A 19,438-nucleotide genomic window follows, 5' to 3' on the forward strand; every position below is an offset into this window, starting at 1 on the left:
GATCGCTAAGGGACCTCAAGAGGAATCACTGGATACCAGTCCACGGGTCACTCGAGGAGTGTAGGTCAGCAATCTTCGGTGGAATCACTGCTCGGGGTCTGGACTACAAGTAGCCCAAAACACAGCCTCAGGGATTGCCAAAAAGCATATGCTGCTGCAAATGGTCGCGGTGTCCAGGGCTTCGGGTTGCACGGTCCCCACGAGGGCTTTGGATCTCAGAGTTGCTGAGAGCACGGATCGGCCTCGGGGAAGCTTGGAAACCCACCTCCTGTGTTGCAAAATCGTCGGTGTCCTTCTGGAACAGCCTCGATGCAAACCGGACAGATGCGTCTTTGGTGCCTGCCTTGGAGGGGAGTAACTCCTTTACTCCAAGGGAGATTCTTCAGTCATCCAACGTCGTGTAGATAGTAGACGTTCTGGGATTCTGTAGCAGAGTTTCGTCCAGGTAAATCTAAAGTCCTGTAGTCAGGGGTTCCTACTTTATACCCAAGGAAGGGGTGGGACAAACTCTGGAGACCCACCTATGGGAGGGTCAGGACCGAGGGGTGGCTACACCCATGTTCTTTGTCCAGTTTCGCGCCAGAGCAGGGGCTGAGTGCCCCTGCCACCGGTTTGAGCTGGACTATGCACAAGGACACCAAATGTGCCCCTAGTGCAGACATCAAAGCACTCTTGGAGTGCACCCACCCAGCCCCAATACACTAAAGCCTGTCTTGGAGGTGGTTACACCTCCCTGTGACATGAACTCTAGTGTCCAGGCCTCCCCTGCCGGAGTTCCGTCCAGCAGCAGGAGGGCAGACTCGTGTCTGTGGCTGGCAGCCTCCATTTTGTGATGCCAGGGTCTGTTAAGCTGGTACCGGGAATACCGGTGCTGTCATGTTTCTCCCTCTAGTAGGGTGGAATCATAACTCCCACACCAGTTACTGGTGTGGAGGTATGATTCCAAGGTGTTTGACACCAAACACGATTCCATGCAGCCATTCCAAAGTTAGCATTTACCGCAAGGTTATAATGCACTTAAGAGTATATGGTTTGGTTGCATCACAAACAACCCCGGAATAAAGGTTCCGAAAGAGGCAGAAGGGCTCTGCTCATGCATGGGCACCCTCTCACATGAAACCCAGCACCCTGCCTTCAGGATTGTTAAGGCCTGCCATAGGGGTGACTGATAGGTTTACATGTGCAGTGATATGGAGAGATATAGGTAACCTATATCTCAGTAAGGGGTGCATACACCACCTTACACAGGCTGCTGTAGCAGACCTGTTGTGTCATTTTAAATGGCTTCCCAGGGGTGGCACAATACATGCTGCAGCCCCTGGTAGGCCTCTGGGGTACCTATGCCCTGGGTACATAGTATACCATATACTAGGGACTTATAAGGATACCCCAGAATCCAACATGGAGTGTACCTAAAGTACATGTACTCAATTTAGAGAGGAAGCAGCTAGGCTGGGGCCCTGAATAGCAGGGTCCCAGCCAGACTAAAGTCGAAAAACAGTGAAACATCAGCAAAAAGTGGGGGTAACCATAAAAAGCAGATCCTACTCTCCTACACCCTGTGGCAGTCCATGCCACACGCTGTGACAGTCCCAGGGGGATTGACATTCCAGCAACTCACAGATCAGCAACTCAACCTGATGTGCAGGAGAGGCAAGAGGAAAGTAGCACCACCCGTCAACTGCCAACACACTGAGACAATCCAAAACCATGTCAGGCTTCCCCTCAGGGAATCAAATTCAGCTGTTCAAAAAAGATTCCAGTGGCTTGGACGAGGAGCTGCACCCAGCAGCATCAGACAGGCAAGGAGCTTTAACAGCAGCAGAAGCACACAGCGTTGCCAAGTGCCATCTGTGTTATAGCACAGATGCCCAAGCAGGACCACACAAGCCTTCAAACTGATGCCCAGCCAGATATGACCAGCAGCTGGGTACCTGTATTGGCCATCCACCAGCCTCCATAGCTAGCAGGAGCCAGGGCTCGACCCCTTTATTTTGAGCCACATGCCTAGATGGAGGCCCTGAGCTATGCCAGTAGCCTGAATTCCATGCCCTAAGAAGGCTCCGGTGGAGAAGAGTCCGGTTACCCCTACCATCAAAGCATTTCATGCAATGAGCACTGGAGTGTAATCATGAAAAGCTGAGAGGCTGGAGAGCTCCCTTCCTGCCCATGGAACTTACAACCACGTGCAACCACTGCGGTTTGCACCCAGAGACTTAAAGCGCCACAGCATTTCTGTCGAAAGGAGGTGGGTGTCAATCATGGGCCTTGCTCTTTCCTATCCAGGCTGTACTTCCACTTATGATGGGCCACTCCTCAGTTGCTCAAAACCAGGATAGACCTGATTTGGGTGCACAGGGGCAAGGTGGCAGGGTCTCTAGATCCCCAGCCTGGAAAGGCACTACAATTTGGTTCTCCTAGATAATGCTGGGTGAGAGAGGGTTCCATCAAGGGAAGGCTTTCTTTTACATCTGGCCCTTCCCAAACCGGAGTCCAGGCCTAGAAGCTGGGTTCCCCACTGCACGTCTCTGCCAACAGACTGCTATATCAAGCTCACACCTGCAGCAACAGGAGGCCACACAGACCCTGGCCCTCAGGTGTTGGTAGGGTCCTCCAGGTGAGGCGACTGCCCCTCTTTCAGACCTTGCATTAGCTCTGAGCAACCACCGACCACTACGCTCACCTGTATGTAAGGAAAGGACCAGAACCTCTGCTTGTATTCCATCTGGGAAGCAACAGAAGACAGGCTAATGGCATTCCTTAGGATATTCCACCATGAATGATTTTTTCACAATTTCACCTACAGAAAACATTGTTATGACTTGTATTTTATTTACATGGTAAAGTTGTATCATCTTCTCGGTGCACTATCAGGGCTGTTGCTGACCCCAATGAGACTGATCCTTAACCTTTTTAAACCATTCAATCTGTAGTACGATGGGCTGTGTGTACAACAGGATTCTGCAGGTTACCCTCATCTGTCAGTGAAGTGTAGATACACTGCTAATATTTTCGGTGTAATGCCTGTGCAGCTGCAGACATCTGAGTACATCACAGACCTGTTGTTGCTTGGTCTCTTGTGGTTCTTCTAGGAAATTTAACATCAACCTCTGCAGGCCACATAACTAGTTGGCATGGAAGTACAGAGGAGTCTCATTTGTTATCAGAATTAATCAATCAGTTAACACTCACAGAATTAATAAATATCCATTAACCATTCAATCCCTTCTGTATTTGGGCTGAGTGAGGTTTTCTGTGTTGAGTCTAATTAAGCTGGAGGTTCTGCTCCTGGTGCTGCCCTTCTGACAATTCAATAAAGTTTCAACTTTGCAACCATGTTTCCCCAAGAACTTGAAGTATTTGGAAGTTATGCTAAAAGGACAACAGGATGTCTAGGTTGGAGGTTTTCAGACAAGATTGAAGGGGTCCTTTAGTGATACCAAGAAAAGTCGCCGTTTCTCGCAGTACAAATTAACCCCATTTAACTATTTGACTAGGAGATATACTAGAATTCAGTTATACTGAATCAGGTATGATTGCCTGCCTTATTGTAAATATTGTGCTAAACATAAAACAGAATTATATTGTTAAAAACTCATGTATAAAGTCATACTTTTATTAAGGTGGTTACTGGAGCCTATAGATGATACATTTGAGTCCCCAAATAAGAGATTCTGTACATGAATAGCATGAATTGATAAAAGATCAACTTATTGTCATTACATACCTTTGATCGACACTGATTTCTGCTTGTTCCTGATCTCGTGCCTTGATAATTTCCTCACAGATTACATCATATGGCTTGTCAGAAGTGTGCTCGCCCATCACCCACACCCATACTTCATTATCTGCTGCGATTAACCACTTCACTGATGACTTGTTGGCTGAAATACAAATATGCATAGCCTACTTTTAGAGCTATTTAAAGAGAAGATCAAAGCAAAGTTCATTAGGGTCCAAAATTATATGCAAAAATACAAAATAAAGTTACTACTCAAATTCATAAAAAGATTTGTGCAAATGACCTGCACAAGTTTTACAGAAAAAGGCATCCCTTTCCTACAGTATGTCTCCACATCATTCATGCCTCTTGAGACCGATGAGTTGATGGCTGAGGCAACTACATAATCTTGTCCAATGCACTGATGGAACCTGCAAATTCTCATGTGCCAAACATCTTTCTCTTTCCATTGTCATAAAATCATCAAACCTGATAAAAACCTTCCTCCAATCTGGGGCCATTCCAGGTCTCCTAAAACACAGCTCTCCATCTCCCTTATGTATGTGCTTAATTTGATAAAGAATCAACTGAGGGCCAAAGTTCATGAGTTCACACAAATGCCATGGTTGCCACCTCACTGAAGTATACAAAAAAACAAGCCATAGTTGGCTCTTAAGCTCTAATTATGGCAAAACCAGCCCTAGATTGCTTATGTTTCAGTTCAGAAAGAACCTGGCCTTTGCATATGGCTGGGTCCAAACTGAGGTGGCATGTGTGCAAAATAATGATGGACTGCGGTGCGGCCCGAGTAATTACCCGTGGCTGAGATTAATTCAAGCATTCCATTCATCACTTTTGTGTATACATTTATGGTTGACACCACTTGAATCTTTCTACCAACCACCCTGGACCTCTACCTTTGTCAATGCTTACCTTTCATTCCTTACTGCTCTGTCAACCTTTTCTGCTTTTCTTTGTTCTACTCTTTGTCAAACAAATTCCGGTCCCCAAAAATGAGGGCCTCTGCCCATCACCTAGAATCAGCACCAAAAATAAAGCATTGTTTCTCAGGTAAAAAACTACTCTAGATGTGAGGATACTGATAAACTACCAGTCCAGCACTAAGTTCCCTTTCTACAGCAAAAGTAAGGATGGGAAAGTGGAGAGACAATTACAGGACTAAGTGTAACTTACCTAGCTTCTACATGACAATCAGTCTGGATTCAAACCTGCAAGAGACACTGATTCAGCCTTAGCAACATCAGGGAGGAGCTCCCTCTATCCATGGATGGGAGCAAACCAATTTCTATTACTCCTCAACCCACATCTGTGGCTGAAATTCCTGTGGACTATAAAATGATGCTGGAAAGGCTGGAGAAGTGGTCGGGCATAACTCAACTTGCTCTCTTGTGAATCCAGTCCTTAACCAAATACAGCAACAAAAAAAACAGACTGCATGTAACAAATCTTCACACTACATGCTTCCTTTGCTATCCCCCAAGGAATATCACTCTAGAATTAACATCTACGTATACCTCCGGCACAACTGCTTGACCAGCACCATGTGAACATCTCAATTATAAAACAATAAACATGACAATACAGCTTACACCACTGAATGCATCTGTCATGTGCTCTTCACTATGAAGGAGATTTTTCACAGCATAAACCGGGTCAAAACTGGGTCATGGAAGCAACCAAGGTCAACTCCATATACATCAACTGACCCTCTGGCCCTAGTATGTCTCCACAAACCTCTTTGCAAGAAAGAAACCTAGGGACTTTCATCTGCTGCTCAAATCAATGCAGTAGTTAAGAGCATTAACTTCTAACTCTCCCTTACTCTAAAACGTTACCACATTCTCTAATCCAATCACATTGTGGAAAGAAAAGTGTTTAAAACTCTGCAGGTGTAACAACAACAAACCCACCTGGAATTGGTCCGCAGATTAACATTTGACTACAGGATCAAATTCAATACCCTCTGCTGAGTTAACAAAGCATACTGGGTTACAGGGCCAGTATGGTCACAGAAGCCTGTAATTCTACCACATTATCAATGATATTTTCTAGATTGCCCCGCAACAGCTTTATTATTCTTAACTTCACCTCTATGTAGCTTGACGACATAAGTAAGGTAAATACAGATGTACTGTTCTTAGCTCCCCATCTGTGTACCTTAATGATGTACATCAAGATACGTACATGCGAAGTTAAGAAAAGTACATCCATCCATACTTTTATGTACTTACCATGATAATATTCTGCTAATCAATATTCTGGATTGAATTTTTATGTAGATCAATATAGAAAACTCATTATTTTGAAAAACAAACAAGATGCTTGCACCTCTCTACATACCTGCCAGGAACCTCCATTCAAATATCCCTTAATCAATCGAGACACAAACGGCACACACCAGCTGGGGGTAGTTTATATGACAAAAATTTAGCAGCTTACCAATAAGGTGATTCACTGGACCAGGGAAACCAGGAAATGTTACTCCATGGTGTGCTCTGACATAGTTGATGTTTAACATATTTCTCTCCCACAGGTAACTCATGACTCTAAAAATAGCATTAACTAGGGCAGAGCTCACCATGGATTTAGTTGCTCTTGATCCGTGTACTACTCCGGCAAACGGGTCAGAGAGAAACAGTTCAATTTTAACTTTACGTCTGTATTTCAATAGATTACTATAGGGAGTCCAACTGATTTACCAGGTAGGACCCAACTCAATATAGTAGATTTACCCCATGCTATGTCCCCACTAAAAGATATCGATTGACTGAGGGCTACCTCAGGTCTGGGGAGTGATATGTTCAAAGTGAGGGCCAGACATAATTGACACCAGATTTGAATCTTCTAGTGGACCAGAGGTTTAGAATCACAGTTGATGAGAGTGGTCCCTGATGGTATATCACTCATAAAATCAGGCCCAATCTTGAGTACTGAGCATTCTCCTCTGATTAACAGGGGTCTGAAACAAATGTGAGTACTGTCTTGGAATGTGGCATGCCAAAATTCTAAGCTTAATGATCCACTATGGGGTGAGTTTACAAACTCATATCATACTTCCATCTTCCAAGAAATGTGGGTGATTTATTCCCCCGCACAGATCGGGGTACCTAACGTTCTGTGCAGAGGCTCTACCTTCACAAACTGATAGCCTTCTGGTGACTCACTCATTTGGGTGACAATCTCGCTAAATTGCTTAATCTTTAAGGTAGACATTCTTACATCTAACATTTTAGTAACAAAAATGAAATCAGCAAAATGGTTCTTGGTGCTTTTGTATAATGTTAATAACAATTTGACAATAAAAAGAATCTCAAAAAGAGTAGGGGGTCTACGGGATATAAGTTTAAAGACTCAAACAGAAAAGATCCCAATCCACAATATAAGTACAAAACTAACTGTGAGTCTATAGGGCAAGGTGAACTTCATACAACAGCACTATCAAAATACGTTCCTACCAAGATATCACTATAGATATGTGCATGCATTATGAGATCGCATGAATGCATCAAAGGTTCCCATCACCCACATAGAGTGGCTTGCCTCATCATTTGGGAAACCAGGGACTTTTATCTAAGAACCGGATGCCACCAGGTTGTCATGAGGCAAGGTTCAGGATACGTCCCGGATGCTCGTATGGCAATGTTGTAAAAAATGAGAGGATCACTCTAGGACATTGTGTGGGGTGATGTGTGCAGTGCAATAAAGTGAATGTGTATAATAAAATTGGGAGCAAGGCACAAAGATAAGTTTAATAAAGTGCTGCCTTGATACCAAATTAAAACAGTGCTAATGACAGTTTTAACAAATAACTGTGATGGAAGTGGTCGACATGTTTCAGCCTTGGGTAAATATGCCCTGGCTTTCGTCAGGACCAAGTAAGCTACTGCAACTATAATTGTGAAAAAAAGGTAAAACATACAACCTGCACCTGAAATAGGTGTGGAAGAAATTACCTGTGAAATGAGGACAAACATAATGAATAATGCTGTTTAAAAGTGAACCCTTATGAATGATAGGTCACACAATGCATCAAATTAATGCTCAATTATGCCCAATACATATTAGTAGAGACACCTTTTCAGCAGGATAAAGGTACAAAAAGTTTTATTCACTTACCCGAATAAATCTGGGTATTAGCCTCACCTCACCTGGCAACTGCTCAGGAAATAGGAGGCCCCGCTCTGAAATAATAAATGAGAGGCATGGTCCATCGTATAATGTGGCACACTACCTTCAAAAAGTGGGAGACGCTTATCCTTAAAAACCAAGGGCAGAAACACATGGGCGTAGTCCTGTGGCCGAGGTAGAGCCCTACCTGGGCCAAATGTTACTAACGGTTATCTTGAAGTAAGTACAGAAAAAGCGTGGCGTTGTTGCCTAGTGTACTTGCATTCAGCAATGATGTTCAACTGCGCTCATCTCTACTGATAAATCTAGTTTTATCTCTCGTGATAAATGCATGTACACAAAGTGCCAAAGGAAACAAAATAAGGATCGAAATCTCGTTTGAGAAGGAGCTAGCTTAAAGCCCTTCTCATGTGACCGCAGCGGCATGACCAAATAGAAAAAGTATCATATGCATGACATCGCTAGCGTGCAACTCAATTCACGCATGCAGCCCCTCTCATTATATTTCGACAGTATTGCAAAATAGTGCACCGATCTTACCTCTCCGTCGGTACCTCGGGCAACTGCTGAGCCGGAGGGGAGGTAAGCGGTCTTCATGCCTTCAGTCATTTAACCTCTCCGGATGCCAAAAATGCCGGAACAGCGTCCACAGTGGGCACCTACTGATGACGCGATAGCACGTGATCCAGGCATCATGGGGGTTGTAGTTCAGATATAGAACTGTGCAAAAACCTGATCAGTAATAGTCTGTCTCTAGAACTAAAATTAGTATTACGGAATACTAACATGTCTTGTTCGAACACCAGATCCCTAATTATAATTGTACAAGACATTAAAACTGATCAAAGTGTGCTCAGTAAAACGCGCGTATAGTGTTTTAAATACGCGTGTAGATGTACCGGAGAGGTAACATGGTCTGCTTAAAAATTACCCGACTATAATGACCCGGTGACCAACAGCAGGAGGTATACACATAATTTTCTAGAACTGAGGGGAAATCGCCCTAGATCAGAATTACACAAGGGCACACGTGATCTGGGCATCCTGGGAAATGTAGTTAGAGTGCCAAGCAATCCAGTAGCCTAGTCAGTGAAGGTTCGACCCCAGAGTGTAATAACGTGTAGGGACGCTTACAGCTTGATTGTGGGAGTATACCAAGTGGTGCGCGCTTATACTTTTGTGGCACATGAGTGCATAAAGAAAACTAGTACTTTCTGCCAGCAGTTCTGAGGCCGTTGTATAAACAATAATGTAACAGTGTTGGTATAAGTCTCACAGGGAATCGCGCTGACACTCCAGACTACTGAATATTAGCAAGAATATCTACACATGTTATATAGGGAAACTCCCGACCAACCACACTGGTACTTAGATTACTGGTCATCACAAAGATGTCCAAGGTATCTGGTCATTCAAACCTTGGACATCGCTCTTCAATTTAAACACCCATTTCTGCTCTTTGAGGAAAAGAAATTGCGTAATGTCACTAATATGCGATGGAATGAAAGGTTGTTCCAAAATGGTCCATCTCAAGTCCTCAGGTTTGTGATTAAGAGCAAGGAAGTGACTAGTCAATCTGGTGGCTTGTTTGTTGCGCCTTATAGTGCTCTTATGCTCACTGATACGAGTCTTGATCTTACGTGTGGTCATACCAATGTATCGAAGTGAGCAAGGGCATGTTATCTGATAAATCACCCTGTCAGAATTGCAGTTTGTATGTTTTCGTAAGATCCAAGGTTTTGCCAACCCTAGATCAATTGATTTCGCTTGTTGTGTCTGGGGACATACAGAACAGGAACCACAAGGGTAGTGGCCCTGTACTGGTGGAAGGTCCCACAGTGTTGACACTACTGAGGGTGGCTTACTTTTGGGTCTTGTGTGCACGAGGTTATCGCGCAAACTCATCCCTCGCTTAAAAGAGAACAAAGGAGGTGGAATCTTCTCGTTTGCAACATTCAAAATATGCCAGTGTCTACGTACCGACTTTTGGACACTGTTGGAAAATGTGCTAAAAGTGGTAACTATTGTCATTCTAGACAATGGTTCCTTAGGAACTGGAGGTTCAAGTAAGGCGTCTCTGTTGTTGTTGGACGCTCGTTTATAAGCTTTTTTCACCAGGTGGGATGGATAATGTCTGGCTTTCAATTGTTTTGAGAGTTGGTCAGCATGGGACAAGAAACTGTCTTTCGTAGAACAATTCCTGCGAATTCTAAGGAACTGTCCTATTGGTAAATTCTGTCGGAGTGATTTAGGATGGTAGCTTTGAAAACTCAGAAGGGAATTTTTTGTCTGAGGTTTCTTATACAATTCGCTACCTAGAGTGCCTAGTGCAGGGTAAATCGTGATGTCCAGAAAAGGAAGTTTGTTCTTGTCATAAGTAACAGTGAAATTCAAGAATTCATTCTGGGAGTTCAACCATGAGTGGAAATCCAAGAGGGTGGCCACAGTTCCGTGCCAAACTACCAAAATATCATCTATGTACCTTCTCCAACAGGCAATTTGCCCGCGGAAAGGGTTTAGATCAGTGAGCACCGTTTCCTGTTCGAAACAATGGACGTAGAGATTGGCCAGACTGGGAGCAAAAATGCTCCCCATTGATGTGCCAGAGACTTGGAGAAAGATGGTTTCTTCAAACTTGAAGAAATTCTCCATCATCGCCAGTCTGGCACATTCCATGATGAAGTGTGTTGGTGTTATGGTATCACAATCTCTACCGTCCAGGAGGCCCCTGATGACTTCAAGGGTCTTCTCTTGAGGAATACAAGTGTAAAGAGATTCAACGTCGAAACTGACCAGTAGGTCAGTCTCTAAGTTGAAAGAAATTTGTGGCAGAAGTCTTAAGACATCCTTAGTGTCTTGTAAGAAAGTCGGCATTTCCCTGACAATTGGTCTTAGAAAAAAGTCGACGAAAGTGGATAATGGTTCCAAAAGTGATCCTATCCCGGAGATGATGGGACGTCCCGGTGGTGGTCTAGTAGTTTTATGTATTTTCGGCAATACATAGAAATAGGGCATGACTGGAAATTTTGTAATGAGGAATTCGGATTCTTGTGCAGTAATCCAGCCTGATTCCCTTGCTTCACTCACCAAATCGTGGATCTCAATAGAAAGTCTAGTAGTAGGATCTTCTGTGAGAACCCGATAGGATTTACTGTCATTGAGTTGTCTGAGACACTCATTGCGGTAAATATCAGTATCAAGAATGACTATAGCCCCACCTTTATCGGCGGGCTTGATGGTGATACTCTCGTCATTCTGGAGTGTCATTAAAGCCTGTCTCTCAGTATAGGATAAGTTTTGGTAAACACGATCCTTCCTAGAATCAAGTGCAGTGATATCATGTATCACTGCTTGTTCAAACACTTTCACCTGGTCCGGTGTAAGGTGGGCAGGGGGGTTAAAATTAGATGGAGATTTTAACCCAGTGTTTGGATGATCCTCAAGTACCGGTGTGTTTCCATTCGATGTATCTTTGTTCTTAAAGAAAAAGTGTAAACGTATTTTCCTAAAGAACTTCTCAATCTCTTGTCTGAGTTGGAAAGGGTCACCCACGTTGGTAGGTACAAAACCCAGGCCCCTATTGAGGACCTGGAGTTCGGTTGTAGTGAGTGTCCTTTGACTGAGGTTAACCACTAGATCGTCGTGTCCGAGCTCTGTCCTGCTTGTGGTGTATTCCTCCTGTTGCGGACATTCTGTTGGGGCTGGTCTTGTTGCCAGTGTACATGTTGTTGTATCTCGCCTCTCCTTCTGCCTCTGTTTCGTCCTCGGCCCTGTCCTAAAAAAGGCTGACCGAAGAATGGTGGTTGACATTGGAAGGGAGGCATTGGATGGGCAAAGGGCATTGGCTGATAACCCCAAGGAGAAGGCGGCCACCATGGATTTGGCTGCTCATACTGGTTTTGTGTACCTCGCCTCCGATTCGGGCGAGACCGTGGAAAGGGCGTCACATTGGGTGGTATTGATGTATTAGACCCATCAGAATCTGTTGAGTAAGTGTCTGACCCTGATGAGGAATAGTTCGACCCGTACTTTCTCCCCTTCTTATTAAATTCTGGTGGAACATAATTATCATTGGTGTACGGATAGACTTTCTCAAAAGAAAAGCGGGCTAAATCTTTTTTGAATTTATCAATTTTGTTTAACAAAATTGTATCTTTGTGATCTTTATTCGATTTATTTGTTTCCTCTAGATTTCTTTTATATAAGGCACTCGTGATAGATGCCTTAATTTGACCTTCTAGTGTCTGTATTTCGATCAATATAGTGTCGGCTGCTTTCTTAGCGGTGCTAATAATTAGGATTAGCCAATCGCGGGTGCATCGCCACGCGATAAGTGACCAATCCTTTAAAAAGGTCTTATCAGTGAGGAACAACCGGGGGGCATTCGTTACTATTAAGCCCATTGGGGCACAGTTGTTCCTCAAATACTCGGTCATTATAGCACCGTGTATGAAAGTGCGAGAGTGTACTTTTTTCAAATTCAATAAGGACTGCCAGTCGTCTTGTGTATTGTTGGTAACTGTCGGTAAACTCTCCAAAATGCTTGGAGTGGTACTCAAGATGGACTGCAGTAGCTCCTCATCGAAGGACAAGCCCGTGAGTTCTGCCATGATTCAAGGGTAAAGCGTGTCTCTAAAGAGCGGTGTGGAGAGTCTGAAGACAAGTGAAATTCAAACCCTTAAAGAAAAAGACCCGCAGCCAGACGACTGCTCAAGCAACAATAAAAAGAATCTCAAAAAGAGTAGGGGGTCTACGGGATATAAGTTTAAAGACTCAAACAGAAAAGATCCCAATCCACAATATAAGTACAAAACTAACTGTGAGTCTATAGGGCAAGGTGAACTTCATACAACAGCACTATCAAAATACGTTCCTACCAAGATATCACTATAGATATGTGCATGCATTATGAGATCGCATGAATGCATCAAAGGTTCCCATCACCCACATAGAGTGGCTTGCCTCATCATTTGGGAAACCAGGGACTTTTATCTAAGAACCGGATGCCACCAGGTTGTCATGAGGCAAGGTTCAGGATACGTCCCGGATGCTCGTATGGCAATGTTGTAAAAAATGAGAGGATCACTCTAGGACATTGTGTGGGGTGATGTGTGCAGTGCAATAAAGTGAATGTGTATAATAAAATTGGGAGCAAGGCACAAAGATAAGTTTAATAAAGTGCTGCCTTGATACCAAATTAAAACAGTGCTAATGACAGTTTTAACAAATAACTGTGATGGAAGTGGTCGACATGTTTCAGCCTTGGGTAAATATGCCCTGGCTTTCGTCAGGACCAAGTAAGCTACTGCAACTATAAGTGTGAAAAAAAGGTAAAACATACAACCTGCACCTGAAATAGGTGTGGAAGAAATTACCTGTGAAATGAGGACAAACATAATGAATAATGCTGTTTAAAAGTGAACCCTTATGAATGATAGGTCACACAATGCATCAAATTAATGCTCAATTATGCCCAATACATATTAGTAGAGACACCTTTTCAGCAGGATAAAGGTACAAAAAGTTTTATTCACTTACCCGAATAAATCTGGGTATTAGCCTCACCTCACCTGGCAACTGCTCAGGAAATAGGAGGCCCCGCTCTGAAATAATAAATGAGAGGCATGGTCCATCGTATAATGTGGCACACTACCTTCAAAAAGTGGGAGACGCTTATCCTTAAAAACCAAGGGCAGAAACACATGGGCGTAGTCCTGTGGCCGAGGTAGAGCCCTACCTGGGCCAAATGTTACTAACGGTTATCTTGAAGTAAGTACAGAAAAAGCGTGGCGTTGTTGCCTAGTGTACTTGCATTCAGCAATGATGTTCAACTGCGCTCATCTCTACTGATAAATCTAGTTTTATCTCTCGTGATAAATGCATGTACACAAAGTGCCAAAGGAAACAAAATAAGGATCGAAATCTCGTTTGAGAAGGAGCTAGCTTAAAGCCCTTCTCATGTGACCGCAGCGGCATGACCAAATAGAAAAAGTATCATATGCATGACATCGCTAGCGTGCAACTCAATTCACGCATGCAGCCCCTCTCATTATATTTCGACAGTATTGCAAAATAGTGCACCGATCTTACCTCTCCGTCGGTACCTCGGGCAACTGCTGAGCCGGAGGGGAGGTAAGCGGTCTTCATGCCTTCAGTCATTTAACCTCTCCGGATGCCAAAAATGCCGGAACAGCGTCCACCTACTGATGACGCGATAGCACGTGATCCAGGCATCATGGGGGTTGTAGTTCAGATATAGAACTGTGCAAAAACCTGATCAGTAATAGTCTGTCTCTAGAACTAAAATTAGTATTACGGAATACTAACATGTCTTGTTCGAACACCAGATCCCTAATTATAATTGTACAAGACATTAAAACTGATCAAAGTGTGCTCAGTAAAACGCGCGTATAGTGTTTTAAATACGCGTGTAGATGTACCGGAGAGGTAACATGGTCTGCTTAAAAATTACCCGACTATAATGACCCGGTGACCAACAGCAGGAGGTATACACATAATTTTCTAGAACTGAGGGGAAATCGCCCTAGATCAGAATTACACAAGGGCACACGTGATCTGGGCATCCTGGGAAATGTAGTTAGAGTGCCAAGCAATCCAGTAGCCTAGTCAGTGAAGGTTCGACCCCAGAGTGTAATAACGTGTAGGGACGCTTACAGCTTGATTGTGGGAGTATACCAAGTGGTGCGCGCTTATACTTTTGTGGCACATGAGTGCATAAAGAAAACTAGTACTTTCTGCCAGCAGTTCTGAGGCCGTTGTATAAACAATAATGTAACAGTGTTGGTATAAGTCTCACAGGGAATCGCGCTGACACTCCAGACTACTGAATATTAGCAAGAATATCTACACATGTTATATAGGGAAACTCCCGACCAACCACACTGGTACTTAGATTACTGGTCATCACAAAGATGTCCAAGGTATCTGGTCATTCAAACCTTGGACATCGCTCTTCAATTTAAACACCCATTTCTGCTCTTTGAGGAAAAGAAATTGCGTAATGTCACTAATATGCGATGGAATGAAAGGTTGTTCCAAAATGGTCCATCTCAAGTCCTCAGGTTTGTGATTAAGAGCAAGGAAGTGACTAGTCAATCTGGTGGCTTGTTTGTTGCGCCTTATAGTGCTCTTATGCTCACTGATACGAGTCTTGATCTTACGTGTGGTCATACCAATGTATCGAAGTGAGCAAGGGCATGTTATCTGATAAATCACCCTGTCAGAATTGCAGTTTGTATGTTTTCGTAAGATCCAAGGTTTTGCCAACCCTAGATCAATTGATTTCGCTTGTTGTGTCTGGGGACATACAGAACAGGAACCACAAGGGTAGTGGCCCTGTACTGGTGGAAGGTCCCACAGTGTTGACACTACTGAGGGTGGCTTACTTTTGGGTCTTGTGTGCACGAGGTTATCGCGCAAACTCATCCCTCGCTTAAAAGAGAACAAAGGAGGTGGAATCTTCTCGTTTGCAACATTCAAAATATGCCAGTGTCTACGTACCGACTTTTGGACACTGTTGGAAAATGTGCTAAAAGTGGTAACTATTGTCATTCTAGACAATGGTTCCTTAGGAACTGGAGGTTCAAGTAAGGCGTCTCTGTTGTTGTTGGACGCTCGTTTATAAGCTTTTTTCACCAGGTGGGATGGATAATGTCTGGCTTTCAATTGTTTTGAGAGTTGGTCAGCATGGGACAAGAAACTGTCTTTCGTAGAACAATTCCTGCGAATTCTAAGGAACTGTCCTATTGGTAAATTCTGTCGGAGTGATTTAGGATGGTAGCTTTGAAAACTCAGAAGGGAATTTTTTGTCTGAGGTTTCTTATACAATTCGCTACCTAGAGTGCCTAGTGCAGGGTAAATCGTGATGTCCAGAAAAGGAAGTTTGTTCTTGTCATAAGTAACAGTGAAATTCAAGAATTCATTCTGGGAGTTCAACCATGAGTGGAAATCCAAGAGGGTGGCCACAGTTCCGTGCCAAACTACCAAAATATCATCTATGTACCTTCTCCAACAGGCAATTTGCCCGCGGAAAGGGTTTAGATCAGTGAGCACCGTTTCCTGTTCGAAACAATGGACGTAGAGATTGGCCAGACTGGGAGCAAAAATGCTCCCCATTGATGTGCCAGAGACTTGGAGAAAGATGGTTTCTTCAAACTTGAAGAAATTCTCCATCATCGCCAGTCTGGCACATTCCATGATGAAGTGTGTTGGTGTTATGGTATCACAATCTCTACCGTCCAGGAGGCCCCTGATGACTTCAAGGGTCTTCTCTTGAGGAATACAAGTGTAAAGAGATTCAACGTCGAAACTGACCAGTAGGTCAGTCTCTAAGTTGAAAGAAATTTGTGGCAGAAGTCTTAAGACATCCTTAGTGTCTTGTAAGAAAGTCGGCATTTCCCTGACAATTGGTCTTAGAAAAAAGTCGACGAAAGTGGATAATGGTTCCAAAAGTGATCCTATCCCGGAGATGATGGGACGTCCCGGTGGTGGTCTAGTAGTTTTATGTATTTTCGGCAATACATAGAAATAGGGCATGACTGGAAATTTTGTAATGAGGAATTCGGATTCTTGTGCAGTAATCCAGCCTGATTCCCTTGCTTCACTCACCAAATCGTGGATCTCAATAGAAAGTCTAGTAGTAGGATCTTCTGTGAGAACCCGATAGGATTTACTGTCATTGAGTTGTCTGAGACACTCATTGCGGTAAATATCAGTATCAAGAATGACTATAGCCCCACCTTTATCGGCGGGCTTGATGGTGATACTCTCGTCATTCTGGAGTGTCATTAAAGCCTGTCTCTCAGTATAGGATAAGTTTTGGTAAACACGATCCTTCCTAGAATCAAGTGCAGTGATATCATGTATCACTGCTTGTTCAAACACTTTCACCTGGTCCGGTGTAAGGTGGGCAGGGGGGTTAAAATTAGATGGAGATTTTAACCCAGTGTTTGGATGATCCTCAAGTACCGGTGTGTTTCCATTCGATGTATCTTTGTTCTTAAAGAAAAAGTGTAAACGTATTTTCCTAAAGAACTTCTCAATCTCTTGTCTGAGTTGGAAAGGGTCACCCACGTTGGTAGGTACAAAACCCAGGCCCCTATTGAGGACCTGGAGTTCGGTTGTAGTGAGTGTCCTTTGACTGAGGTTAACCACTAGATCGTCGTGTCCGAGCTCTGTCCTGCTTGTGGTGTATTCCTCCTGTTGCGGACATTCTGTTGGGGCTGGTCTTGTTGCCAGTGTACATGTTGTTGTATCTCGCCTCTCCTTCTGCCTCTGTTTCGTCCTCGGCCCTGTCCTAAAAAAGGCTGACCGAAGAATGGTGGTTGACATTGGAAGGGAGGCATTGGATGGGCAAAGGGCATTGGCTGATAACCCCAAGGAGAAGGCGGCCACCATGGATTTGGCTGCTCATACTGGTTTTGTGTACCTCGCCTCCGATTCGGGCGAGACCGTGGAAAGGGCGTCACATTGGGTGGTATTGATGTATTAGACCCATCAGAATCTGTTGAGTAAGTGTCTGACCCTGATGAGGAATAGTTCGACCCGTACTTTCTCCCCTTCTTATTAAATTCTGGTGGAACATAATTATCATTGGTGTACGGATAGACTTTCTCAAAAGAAAAGCGGGCTAAATCTTTTTTGAATTTATCAATTTTGTTTAACAAAATTGTATCTTTGTGATCTTTATTCGATTTATTTGTTTCCTCTAGATTTCTTTTATATAAGGCACTCGTGATAGATGCCTTAATTTGACCTTCTAGTGTCTGTATTTCGATCAATATAGTGTCGGCTGCTTTCTTAGCGGTGCTAATAATTAGGATTAGCCAATCGCGGGTGCATCGCCACGCGATAAGTGACCAATCCTTTAAAAAGGTCTTATCAGTGAGGAACAACCGGGGGGCATTCGTTACTATTAAGCCCATTGGGGCACAGTTGTTCCTCAAATACTCGGTCATTATAGCACCGTGTATGAAAGTGCGAGAGTGTACTTTTTTCAAATTCAATAAGGACTGCCAGTCGTCTTGTGTATTGTTGGTAACTGTCGGTAAACTCTCCAAAATGCTTGGAGTGGTACTCAAGATGGACTGCAGTAGCTCCTCATCGAAGGACAAGCCCGTGAGTTCTGCCATGATTCAAGGGTAAAGCGTGTCTCTAAAGAGCGGTGTGGAGAGTCTGAAGACAAGTGAAATTCAAACCCTTAAAGAAAAAGACCCGCAGCCAGACGACTGCTCAAGCAACAATAAAAAGAATCTCAAAAAGAGTAGGGGGTCTACGGGATATAAGTTTAAAGACTCAAACAGAAAAGATCCCAATCCACAATATAAGTACAAAACTAACTGTGAGTCTATAGGGCAAGGTGAACTTCATACAACAGCACTATCAAAATACGTTCCTACCAAGATATCACTATAGATATGTGCATGCATTATGAGATCGCATGAATGCATCAAAGGTTCCCATCACCCACATAGAGTGGCTTGCCTCATCATTTGGGAAACCAGGGACTTTTATCTAAGAACCGGATGCCACCAGGTTGTCATGAGGCAAGGTTCAGGATACGTCCCGGATGCTCGTATGGCAATGTTGTAAAAAATGAGAGGATCACTCTAGGACATTGTGTGGGGTGATGTGTGCAGTGCAATAAAGTGAATGTGTATAATAAAATTGGGAGCAAGGCACAAAGATAAGTTTAATAAAGTGCTGCCTTGATACCAAATTAAAACAGTGCTAATGACAGTTTTAACAAATAACTGTGATGGAAGTGGTCGACATGTTTCAGCCTTGGGTAAATATGCCCTGGCTTTCGTCAGGACCAACAATTTGACACCTAAGCACAGAGTCACCAAATCTACGTATTTTGGAGGAACACATTCCAAGAAATGCTGACAGGTGTCTCACTAATATTGCTGGGGACTTTAACATCACTTTTGAACCTTTTCATTGTGTAAACACCCTGACCGACCTAGAGGATGAAGCTATGGGTATTCCTACACTAGAGACCAAACCAATTCTGATTTGCTTAGTGGCAGCACTACAACTAGTATCCCTGACCTTACATCTCCTGCATACAGTAGTAGAACATCTTCAGATCTTTATGGCCTGTACTCCTTAATATTAAAATCATTACGAGAAAATAGAAACCACAATGCTCTTGATTCAACCCTGAAAGATGCCATAATATATGATGTGGAACTAGATGATAATATATCTAATAGTGACCCAATAGTCGGAAGCAATGGTAGGACAATTAAATGGGCAAATATTATAGGGAATCCATGAGTCTAAGCAGATTTATATTATACTTTTTCTTCAGTACGTAGCTGTTACACACTGCTAGATTTGGAACTAACACCAACAATTTATTTACATCTGAAATTTTTTCCAGTTTTTAAAGTTTTTTTTAAATATAATGCTGGTAATGCAAGTATTGGTAAGAAAAGGGCAAAAGCCTCTTGGTTTAACCGGGATTTCAAAACGCCACAACCAATCCAATTACAGCTGTTAAATCATTTAGTAGACTTGCAATTGCAGTAGCTAGAAAACATT

The 19,438-nt window shown here is 43.3% G+C and overlaps 1 protein-coding gene across 2 annotated transcripts in view; it reads right to left on the reverse strand.

Moving 5' to 3' along the window:
• Positions 1 to 19,438, reverse strand: part of SH2D4A (SH2 domain containing 4A) — a 661,947-nt gene that overhangs the window by 290,615 nt on the left and 351,894 nt on the right. For both annotated transcript variants that reach the window (XM_085640949.1, XM_085640950.1), the window contains one exon: positions 3,728 to 3,884. In XM_085640949.1, the coding sequence (XP_085497075.1) occupies positions 3,728 to 3,884 (157 nt within the window). The remainder of the gene's footprint in view (positions 1 to 3,727; positions 3,885 to 19,438) is intronic.

The sequence above is a fragment of the Triturus cristatus genome, chromosome 2_2, assembly GCF_964204655.1.
Source record: "Triturus cristatus chromosome 2_2, aTriCri1.1, whole genome shotgun sequence".
In the NCBI taxonomy this organism is placed as follows: Eukaryota; Metazoa; Chordata; class Amphibia; order Caudata; family Salamandridae; genus Triturus; species Triturus cristatus.